Below are 10772 nucleotides of genomic sequence, written 5' to 3' on the forward strand. Positions count from 1 at the left end.
GAATAAAACAGGTAATGTGAAGTTAATGTAGGCCCTAGGGTGTTTGGTTTAGTCCTTGAACAGGGTAGTTGAACGCAGAGTGGCGGTGCTACAGTATATAACGGTCAAGCAGGCACGAGCTTTGCAGTAAATTCTCAACTGTGTGCTTTGATATTATACCCTAATCATTACTATCATCTCCATCTCATCTACCCCAAGACTTCTCATAGCTAGCCGCTAATGTTGGATCCACAAGCCCAACTACTCTGATACTGCGTTTAAGCTTATCTTGCCTAGTGTCTCTCTGATGCCTTCGCCAGGTGTCGCGCACATCTCGTGCTCTTTTCACCAGACCATTACTATTTCTATTACCCTCTTCATCAGGTAGTCCTTCGTCATGTGTCTCTTCAACCCATGTTTTGCTAGCCAGATATGGTGAAGAAGCCCCCGATTGAGACCTCGGGATTTGCGACGCGTATACTGGAAGCGGAGGTGGAAACTCGAGCGCGGTCGGAGATGTCGGCAGAGATGAATTGTACCAGGATGACCTCCGCCAGGGGTAGTCAGATACTGCGCTCGACTTTTGTCGTTCATGCTCACTTGGAAGAGCATCGCAGCTACTTGTCGTTTCGGAATGCGATGTTGTAGCAGAAGACAGTCGAACCAGAGCAAAACCTCTTGGGAGTCGGAACAGAACGCTGCGGTATCCTTGGGAAGAAGAATCAGAGGCTGTTCCCTGCGAGATATGAGAAGGCTTTTCGGTCTCTGTATGTTTGATAGATCCAGCGCGTGACTTGTTGATTCCCTGGCCTTTAGCTTGGGACGGAACGCTGGAAACGCATTTCTGATGGGAAGCCGTAGATCCTTTGGTAAAGCGCGGAGGTATCCCTTCATCAAGGGACGGTTGTCGGTCTCCTCGGCTGATGTGCTGGAGTGGTGTCCAAAGGCTTCTCTTTTTACTTTTCTTTCGCAGGTTCGAAGTTTTTCTTCCCGCCGGATGCTCTGACATCGACTTGTGGGTTCTCGATCGGAACCTTGGAATTGGTATGCAGCCGCACAAAGACAATCCCGTTGAGGTGACAGTCCGAACGCTGCTTCGAGGCCGAAGAGCTCTGCATTCATAGTATTGGTCCGCCAGCACACCATGATAATCTTGCGAGAAGCTTAGAAGTTGCAACCTATCGCTCAGCTCCTCATCTTCGCATTCGTCGTCCAAAAATGGGCTCGTACGGTACAATGGTGGTAGTTTCTTCCCTCGTAATGCTGGAGATATTCGCGTAGTGCTGTCTTCATCTGGGGTGGCAGACCAGTATTCGCATCCAGTCTTCATCTCTCTCGGCCACATTATGCCCAACGATACGTAGGCCTTTGCTCTGCGCAAATCATTTGATGTTTGGTATATGACATCTGCGCACGGTGTTGAAAAGGTAGGAGAAATAAGAGTGTCTAGGCCCTTTCTATGTGACGAAGATCTCGACAGTTTGCGTGTTGGTTGGTTAGATGCAGGGTCCGAACATCCATATACAGGTCGCAATGGTGCAGGCTCGAATTCGCTTGTTTCAGCCGGCCAAGACCAAGACTCTGTCCGTATGCTGCCGACACTGGGAGAAGGTTCTGGTATTAGTGGGGAGCATTCGCGGGGCGCAGAGACCGGAACCGGCTGAGCAGATGGGGTGGTATTCCATTCAGTGGGTGCCATCCATGGAGTGAAGTTAACATCAGTGTCCATTTGCTTCGGCGGCGATGGTATGATCAGGGGGTATAATGTCTGACTACCTGGAGTCAATGGCGAGACGTCGCTCAAGGTGCTTGGATTTGGCGGTACTGTCCGGATGAAGGACTTGAAGGATTCCACGGTTCGGTCCATGCTCTTGAGCGGTGATGACTCCAAGGAATGATGCGCAAGGAAGAAGATAGATGTGTTGCTCCCTCCTCGACCGTCGTAAGTAGCCGCAGATCGTTGGAACACACACTCCAATTACGCACGCTGAGGTGATTCCAGAAGATTTACAAACAAAGAAGAGCGCCATCAAGAGTTGCACGTGGCGATCAACAGGAACGGATCGCTTAGGGGTGCCCTATCGCAAAACAAAAGTCAACAATATTTCTATTTTGGAGCTTACGGAATGAATGCGGCCCCGCATTGGCCCAAGCAAGATCTGTACACAGCTGCTAGTAGAGCAGCTCATTGCGAACATCCACTTTGTTTCTTCTCAGTGAAGTGCTTAAGCATCTGGAGGCCGGGTTTCCCAAGTTCACGATTCCACTTGTCGGCACCTGGGGGACAGACAGTCACAGCTAGGCGCTAGCTCCCAAAGTGGACAATGTGTTGTGCAAGCGCCAGTTCAGGTCAATGAATGGCATGATGGGTGATGTTGCATGAAAGCAGTCTGTTGATTGAAGACCATGGGACGCATGCATCGTGTCAATTCGCGTATTCGAGCAACGCCAAGCCTCTTCGCCAGATTCGTAATTAGCGATCCACCCATCTTCAGGGCTCAGGCCATTTGATCGATACCTGTAAGCTGCACGACATCTCAATCAACAACTATACTCTAATCATGAGCGATTTCCCCACTCATACCGCGATGATTGATAATATGGGACTTATCTTTCAGGCAATAACGTCATCATTGCCCTCGTCGGAGAGACTCGAAAACGCGCCAGTTCACATTGGCCTAGAGCCGGATGAACAACTCCCCGCCCAGCGTTGGGTGTGGCAGCCCATCAGCATCGCATGCACGCTACACATACTTGCGCCAAAACGCCATATCGCATTTTGTGCCCGATCTGAAGAGGTTTCTGTGTAGCCTGATTAGTTCCGACAGCGATTTCCCTGATTTCGGCCGCGCCTTTGAGTGCGACCGTAAGCCAAAGTCTTGCTGCACCGACCACGTTTTCGCGGTGTTATAAGGTGATGGAACAATGTGGTTAGTACGATGGCTTGAGGCTGAAGTAAGATGTCCGGTCGAAAGATGCTACACTGCAATGTTGTCCCGAGGGGTGTATGTGAATACTCCTGCGCTCTGATTCTACGCCGGTCAAATGGCATCTTCGTCCGTTATGTCGTATAAACACGGCTGGCAGCAAGTATATCTAGACTGACGGTCGTGCCAAAAGTGACGATCAGCCAGACAACATCTGATTAACATCATCACTAGCCTTCAACTCTCAGCTGTCTCAGCCTCGCATCTATCATATAGTTGCGTCGGCCTCATTCGCAGCACAGCCCAGTTTCCAGCATACCATGGCGACACCTTCATCACTGTCCGTCCAGGACGAACTAAAACCCGATATAATTCACACAGAGCCCTTGAGCAATTCAGCGTCTGATACGCTCAAAGCTCCTGAGCCTGAGAAATTCAAGCCTGGATGGCGCTTTCTGGCTGCCTTTGGCAGTCTCTGTATCATCACACTTATGGCCGCACTGGATGCTACTTCGATATCAGTCGCGCTACCAGTATGTTTATGATATCCACTGCGCGGTACTGTACTAACACACAGCAGATTATGGCCAAAGCGCTACACGGATCTGCCATTGAAGCTTTTTGGAGCGGAACGTCTTTCTTGTTAACGTCAACCGTCTTCCAGCCTGTTCTCGGATCATTTTCACACATCTTTGGTCGCAAAGCACTGATCTACGTCAGTCTGGGTTTCTTTCTAGCTGGCTCAATTATCCCCGCCGTGGCCGACAACTTCACCGTCATCTTAGTCGGTCGATCCATTCAGGGAATCGGCGGTGGCGGTATTATCTGCTTGACAGAAATGGTCGTAGTCGATACTGTACCGCTCCGTGAGCGGGGAAAGTGGTTCAGCTTCTTCGGAGCCATGTGGTCAGTCGGCACGGTGGCAGGACCTCTTCTCGGTAAGTGGCACACTGCAGATCTAAGTAGTCTGTGCTAATAACATCTAGGCGGCGGCTTCGCCCAGAATGTGTCCTGGCGATGGATATTCTGGATCAACTTGCCATTCCTCGGGCTTGGTGCTGCGTTGATTACGGTTTTCCTCAAGCTCAACCAGAAACACGGCTCCTTCCTGGCGAAGCTTCGAGAGGTCGACTGGGTTGGTATGGTGCTATTTCTTGCCTCAACGACTGGCTTCCTCATTCCAGTCACCTGGGGTGGAGTGCAGTATGCCTGGGACTCGTGGCGTACTCTCGTTCCCATGATCGTCTGTGCCATCGGTATGATCGCCTTCGTTGTGTACATTGAGTACTTCGCCGCCAACCCGCTCATCCGCACCTCGGTATTCAAGAACATGTCCGCTGCCATTCTTTACGTCTCGACAGTCATTCACGGCATCATACTGTGGGCCCTCCTTTACTACATGCCACTCTACTTCGAAGCTGTCAAAGGCTTCGGTCCGATCCTTGCCGGAGTGGCCATGTTTCCATGGACATTCACTGTGGCGCCAGCTTCAGTCGCAACGGGCATCGCAATCGCAGTCACAGGACAATATCGATGGGCAAACCGCGCCGGATGGTTCCTCGCCACACTCGGCATGGGCCTCCTCATCATTCTCAAGCCAAACACGTCTACAGTGTCTTGGATCTTTCTCAATCTTGTTGGTGGTGTGGGAACGGGCATTTTGTTCCCTGCCATGGCTCTGGCCGTACAGGCTTCAGCGACGGCCAAAGACCAGGCCTACGCCGCGAACATGTTCTCCTTCTTCCGTGCGTTTGGGCAGACGCTCGGTGTTGCCATTGGGGGCGTCATCTTCCAGAACCAGATGAAGAAGAAAATGCTTGCGTTCCCTCTACTTGCTGATCTGGCAGCCGAGTATTCACGCGATGCCGCTGGACTAGTCGAGATCATCAAGGAGATGCCTGCGGGGGAGATGAGAGAGCAACTCAGGGAAAGTTACACGGACGCACTCAAGTACATCTGGATCGTCATGTTGGCATTCAGTGCATTGGCCTTGCTCGGCAGTTGGTTCATCAAGGCTTACGACATGAATGGTGCCATGGACACGGAGAGGGGTTTCGTGGACAAGGACAAGGTTGGGGACGTTGAGATGGAGCGGTCCGTCATATAAGAGGCCACATGCGGATATGAAGATTCTTGTTTTTTTCCAAAGCATCAGCGTGGCGTTGGAGTTTGTTTGGTTAGACAGACACATAATGATAACCTCGAGATTCAATAATGTATAGTGTGCCTGGCTACAGACACTGATGTTGTCTCATATTCAGATGCGCCTCACACCTTGTACAAGGGAAAAACTGAACACCCTAGAGCCTACGTTGACGTTGGGCCCTCAAGTTTGCATGTTTTTATCTTGATGTAGGCTCTAGGGTGTTCGGATTTTCCCTTGTATAAGGTGCTCACATGTAAACTCGCCTCACGATCGAAGTCGACGAAGGCCTTATGTGTATTTTTGGTACACAGACGGGTGAGACTTTGCTCGACCGGGTCAAGCATCAACGGTTGGGTCTCAGGAGCGGCCGGGACAGGACGTGAAACACGCCGTCGTGTGTCGTGACCGTTAACACCTGGGCAGCGATCCGGGCAAGGGTCTGGATGGCAGACGTGCGTCATCACCAGAACAACTCATCGCGATCATGCCGTCTACCTATCTTATCAACTGAGTTTGACGCAAGTGGCGAGTCAAGTGCCAGAGTATAACATGGTGGTAGTAAGATGTGACGCAGCAGAAATTACAAATGCCGTTGCATTCACGATGTTGGAGGTCGAGGTCTGGCCACCTCAGGCATCAATGCCAAACGCCTAGCAGTCTCGGATGTAATAAGAAAAGGCGCCGAAGAGGAATATTAGTGAACAAAGCTGTTGTTGAGGACAGTGAAAGACATGCGCGACGATGGTCGCACAAAGGTGATTAAGGATTTGGGTAGCGGACAAGAACATGGTGCTACCCCAGCCACGATGACGGGAGAGTGCGTCGTCAAGTTGTTAGTTGCACCGCCCTGCAGCGGCTATATAGCGGGCGTTGTGCGGTGCGTCTGCTGGGATAAAGGGGCAGGTCAGATGACGACTGCGCAGCGAGTTACGCGTTTCTTTGCTTCGGCTCCCAACAACAACAACCACGGTCGTCCAGGACACTCTCGTGAATGCGACGGCGAACACCCTGCAAGCTCGAATTTGAACGTGTTTGTCGCACCGAATCGATATTCAATCGTCGCGGTTCGCACATGCACGCTACTGCAGGCTCAATCTTAGGACCCACTAGCGCACACGGCCTGCCAATCACGCCAGCACTTGGCGGCCTCTCATCAGCGCACAAGCTCCAGCCCCGGGCGCCCCTTCCCTTCGACGCGATTGACGGCTCTTCTGACAACTCTCCCAAAAAGCAGTGCCACAACGGGAAGCCGGCTCCCAGACACCTCCAAGCACGCGCAACCCTCACCTCAGTCATTCGTTTCAGACAACAAACCAGCAAAGACAGCACACAGCAGCAACCTGCACCTAATACACCCCCCCGTACCATCACCGTCACATTCACCGTGCGCCAAGCAACGCTTCTCCCGGCACTTCCTCATCCGCAAACGCCTGCATCGCAAGAGCGACCGACTCTCGCCCACCTCGTTTCTGCCGTCCGTAATCGATTCCGGAGACCATTGCGCGCCCTTGCGAGGCTAATTGGCAGCTTCACTGGAACCAGCCTACCGGATCCAGCGATCGCGACGACGCTGAGCAAACCGCACCTGCCTCCCCGCCCACCGACATCCGCTCTCATGCCTATCGTGGCCACCCCTTCTTCATAACAGTCGCCTCCGACACTCGCATCCCCAACACTATTCTTCCCATCGACCTCGCTACCCACCGCTGCCATGAAGGAGTCATTCGCTGCCCTTCTGCGCACGGCGGCCGGCAAGCTCACCCTTTCGCTGCTCGTGGCTTCGCAAGCCACGGCCTATAATTTTAAACCTGTCCCAAACCCCAATCTCAACCTCAACGATTTAGGCCGGATAGCCTTCGCTGGAGATTTCGACTCGATATCGCTATACCAGTATGAAGGCCAAAATCAAAATACTCCCGATATTGGAGGAGCTCTCCTTGCACGCTACCCCAACGGCGTCTTTGCGACGATCAATACCACAGATGCCGACATCAAGGCCATGTGTGCGCTCCAGGTCAACGGCGCAGAACGAGTCGTGTTCGCAGGCAACTTTACCAGTGTTGGCGAGCTGGCCACACCTGGAGGCATCGCGCTGCTCGACCCCAACAACGGCAATGTCACTCCACTCGAAGGACTTACTGGATCGGTCAACGCGCTCTACTGCGATAGAGATGGCGGTCAGGTCTACGTGGGAGGAAGCCTGGAAGGTGCGAACTCGTCCAACGCTCTAATATGGAAGAACGGCTGGGAAGACCTATCGTTCAATGGCTTCAATGGCCCCATCCACTCCATCATCCGGTCCAACGACAACATAATATTCGGAGGAGAGTTCAACGGTCTCGGAGGAGGCAATGCATCGATCGTGTCTAGCGAAAACAACACGCAGGTCATCCCCATCGCCACTGCAGACATATCCGCCCAGACAAGCTCCGGCCAAACCGGCTTCTCAGACCCCAAGAACATCGCATGCAAAGCCGAATTTTCCACGCAAGGCGCCGACTCAACATGGCTGCTTGCAGATCAATCACCCGGATTCTGGAAGGCCGACTTTGGCTTCGGTTTCGAGCCGACAAGTATGAAGCTCTACAACACGGACTTCGAGGGCCGTGGTAGCAAGACTTTCCGCTTTACTGCACTTCCAGACGGCGGTATCTTGAACCTGACCTTCACCGACCCCGGAACCGGACAAAAGCGCTTTTGCGACGCCACATGCCCCCTGCCTGAGGGCAACACCACTGCGCAGGACTTCTCTTTCGTCAATGTCGTTGGTATGAACGCTTTCAGGATCGACATCTCAGAATGGTACGGTCAGGGTGGTGGTCTTAACGGTATCCAGTTATTCCAGGACGCCATGTACTCCTATGCAGTCAACGACTTCAACGAGCCCAAGAACTGTGGTTCAACCACGTCAGGATCAGAATCAACCTCCACCGGCTCTTGGCAGGTCTCGCCATCACACGATAGCTCCTCTAGGTATCTCACCACATCTCTGCAGGGCACACCCATCAACACCGAGTCGACCAGCGTCACCTTCCTGCCCGACATCAAACAGTCTGGCAACTACTCTGTCACCATTTACACGCCTGGATGCCAGGGTGACGGCACTTGCGGCACCCGCGGTCGGGTCAACGTCACAGCACAATTGGGCGGCGAGCCCAATAGCGTTGAGCTTTGGCAGACCAACAACTTTGACAAGTACGACGAGGTCTACAACGGCTTTATCGATGTCACCGATGGCTCTCGTCCACAGGTAATCCTTCAACCCGCAAGTGGACAAGGCCCTGGTCCCTTGACTGTCGTTGCACAGAGGGTACGCTTCACGCTCCTGAAGGCTACATCTGGTAACCTGAACGGACTCTTCGAGTACAAGCCTGGTCAGACCGTAGACGCGGATGACGATTCAGTCATCAATGCCGCCGGAGCCAGCCTCATTCCTAGAGAGAAGGCATTCATTACCACTGTCACAACAGGTGATAAGACACTGTATGTCGGCGGATCCTTCAACAGCAGCGACGACCGCAACAACATTTTTGAAGTTCGACAGGGAGCGAAAGAACCCAGCGCACTTCCCGGCAAAGGACTCAACAACCAGGTCATGACTATGTTCCACAACGCTAGTACGCTGTACGTCGGCGGTAACTTCACCAACACGGCGGAGAACAACGTAGCAGGCCTTGGTGGAGTTGCTGCCTTGAACAACAACCAGTGGCAACCCCTCGGAGCCGGTGTAGATGGTGTCGTCCTGTACTTGGTACCGTTCTCGCTCAACATCACGGCCAATACTCCTGAAGACGTGCTCGCTGTCAGCGGATTCTTCAGCCGGGTCAACGCCTTCGGTGACAACCCCAGCACCAGCGTCAACGACTTTGCAGTCTGGGTGCCATCTCGTGGCAACTGGCTGCACAACCTGGATTTCTACTCTCTCGCCATGTCCGGCAGACTCATGACTTTCGCTGATGTTCCCGGAAGTGAACGCTGGTATGGCGGATCTGTGTCATCTGGTGCCCTTCTTGCGAGCGGTACTGCTGAGCTTGAAAGCGGAGACGACTTGTCACTGAGTGCTTTCCCTATCAAGATCCAAGCGCAACAGCAGCAGCAGACTCCTTCTCGTAAGCGAGCCATTGTTCAGGGACAGAACCTCAACACCACTGGAGTCCGTACTGGTACTTTCTACAAGGAAAACGGCATGAACAAGACCATTCTCGCTGGGCACTTTGCCACCAAGGGCGCAGAGGATCGCAACATCACCAATCTCCTCATCATCGATGGAAACGACTCTGACAAAGTAACTGGCTTTGACGACGAGCTGGATGCCAACTCCACCTTTGCGGCTGTTGCTGTCTTGGACAGTGTCTTGTATGCCGGTGGCATGATCAGCGGACAGCTCGACAACAATCGTGTTGCTGGTGTTGTCGCCTATGACCTTAACAGCAACTCGTTCACCAAGGCTCAGCCTCCACCGCTTCAGGGTGTGAACGTCACAGTCAACGCCATCGCTCCACGACCGAAATCCAAGGACATCTTCGTCGCAGGTCAATTCCAGTCCGCTGGCGCCTTGAGCTGTGCTGCGGTGTGCATCTGGAATACCGAGCGTAGTCAGTGGACTGCGCCAGGCAATGGCCTTTCCGGTGACGTTTCTTCGCTCACGTGGGTTGGCGACAACAGTCTACTCATTGCCGGCAACCTCACTTCTGGCACCAACCAGACCAAGATCCTGACCTACGACTCATCAAGCAGACAATTCGCAGTCGTCCCCGGTGCCAACGACCTCCCTGGTCCGGTCACTGCTCTGACCATTGCCAATCGTAACGGAGATCAATTTTGGGCCGCTGGCACAGCAAGCGATGGCACTGCTTACCTGCAGCGATTCGACGGTACCAAGTGGGTGCCTGCTGATGGGGCCATGTTTGGTAGCTCGACCGAGATTCGTGGTATTCAGGTTCTTTCTCTGTCCGAAGACCATGGCGAATCCGATATCATCGACCGCAACCAAGATCTCCTGCTCATGGGTCAGCTCAACATTACTTCGTTTGCGGGTAAAACAGCATCTGCCGCACTTTTCAACGGTACTACACTCATGCCTTTCCTCCTTGCCACCAAGGGCCAAGATGGTTCAACGCAGGCTGGAAGCCTGTCCTCTGTGTTTGTAGAGAACCCCAACTCATTCTTCAGACAGTCAAGTAAGTCGCAGAAACCATTCCCACTATCAGTCTGTATGCTAATGAATCTCAGACAAGCATCTCGCGCTATGGGCCATTGTTCTCATTGGGCTCGCCATCGCTCTCGTCCTCACATTCCTCCTCGTCGTTATCGGCATCGTTATCGAATGGTTCCGCAAAAAGCAACAGGGCTATTCCCCTGCCCCGACGTCTTACCCCGATCGGTTAGGCAATGTAGGACGTCTGCCGCCGGAACAGCTGTTCGGAACGCTCTCGGGACCTCGAGCCCCAGCAATCTAAGCGGTTCTGCCATCCCTGCGATTTTGAGTGCCGATAGCGATAGCGTTGCTTTACAAAACCCATCCAGTGGCCCTGTAGCTGTCACGACTGCGGACAGGGTGACACAAATCCCTGAAATTCGCATTGTAGCCCCCTCCACACCACTTGGGGAAGTTGTACGGTCGAACGAGCCAGGCGATAACCCGGACACTTCCATGGCGGACTTGCTACCGGCGATGTTTCGTATCTCTGATTTCATCAGTACGAGGACGAAGGCCTAGT

At 53.0% G+C, this 10772-nt stretch overlaps 4 protein-coding genes across 4 annotated transcripts; 3 read left to right on the forward strand and 1 right to left on the reverse strand.

Moving 5' to 3' along the window:
* Window positions 1–126: 126 nt before the first annotated feature.
* On the reverse strand, window positions 127–1976 carry BKA58DRAFT_110612 (uncharacterized protein). The gene has a single exon (XM_046163911.1). It carries the CDS (start codon window positions 1844–1846, stop codon window positions 185–187), a length of 1662 nt encoding a protein of 553 aa, XP_046029977.1. The 5' UTR covers window positions 1847–1976; the 3' UTR covers window positions 127–184.
* Window positions 1977–3008: 1032 nt separating this feature from the next.
* Window positions 3009–5141, forward strand: BKA58DRAFT_110622 (major facilitator superfamily domain-containing protein). Its single transcript, XM_046163912.1, has 3 exons — window positions 3009–3439; window positions 3487–3844; window positions 3893–5141. Exons 1-3 carry the CDS (start codon window positions 3227–3229, stop codon window positions 5011–5013), a joined length of 1692 nt encoding a protein of 563 aa, XP_046029978.1. The 5' UTR covers window positions 3009–3226; the 3' UTR covers window positions 5014–5141.
* A 983-nt stretch (window positions 5142–6124) lies between these two features.
* On the forward strand, window positions 6125–6697 carry BKA58DRAFT_436843 (uncharacterized protein; the record flags this gene model as incomplete). Its single annotated transcript, XM_046173440.1, has 1 exon — window positions 6125–6697. One exon carries the CDS (start codon window positions 6125–6127, stop codon window positions 6695–6697), a length of 573 nt encoding a protein of 190 aa, XP_046029979.1.
* Window positions 6669–10772, forward strand: BKA58DRAFT_110649 (cortical protein marker for cell polarity-domain-containing protein). The gene is made up of 2 exons (XM_046163913.1): window positions 6669–10232; window positions 10285–10772. Exons 1-2 carry the CDS (start codon window positions 6764–6766, stop codon window positions 10509–10511), a joined length of 3696 nt encoding a protein of 1231 aa, XP_046029980.1. The 5' UTR covers window positions 6669–6763; the 3' UTR covers window positions 10512–10772.

This window comes from Alternaria rosae (genome assembly GCF_020736505.1).
Source record: "Alternaria rosae strain MPI-PUGE-AT-0040 chromosome Unknown BKA58scaffold_2, whole genome shotgun sequence".
In the NCBI taxonomy this organism is placed as follows: domain Eukaryota; kingdom Fungi; phylum Ascomycota; class Dothideomycetes; order Pleosporales; family Pleosporaceae; genus Alternaria; species Alternaria rosae.

What these genes read in the sequence shown, in the direction of transcription:
- BKA58DRAFT_110612 (XM_046163911.1), bottom strand. Translation starts at nt 1,846, where the DNA reads ATGGACCGAACCGTGGAATCCTTCAAGTCCTTCATCCGGACAGTACCG.
- BKA58DRAFT_110622 (XM_046163912.1), top strand. Translation starts at nt 3,227, where the DNA reads ATGGCGACACCTTCATCACTGTCCGTCCAGGACGAACTAAAACCCGAT. An exon ending in CGATATCAGTCGCGCTACCA is followed by an intron (nt 3,440 to 3,486) that starts GTATGTTTATGA and finishes AACACACAGCAG; the next exon opens with ATTATGGCCAAAGCGCTACA. An exon ending in GGTGGCAGGACCTCTTCTCG is followed by an intron (nt 3,845 to 3,892) that starts GTAAGTGGCACA and finishes AATAACATCTAG; the next exon opens with GCGGCGGCTTCGCCCAGAAT.
- BKA58DRAFT_110649 (XM_046163913.1), top strand. Translation starts at nt 6,764, where the DNA reads ATGAAGGAGTCATTCGCTGCCCTTCTGCGCACGGCGGCCGGCAAGCTC. An exon ending in CTCATTCTTCAGACAGTCAA is followed by an intron (nt 10,233 to 10,284) that starts GTAAGTCGCAGA and finishes AATGAATCTCAG; the next exon opens with ACAAGCATCTCGCGCTATGG.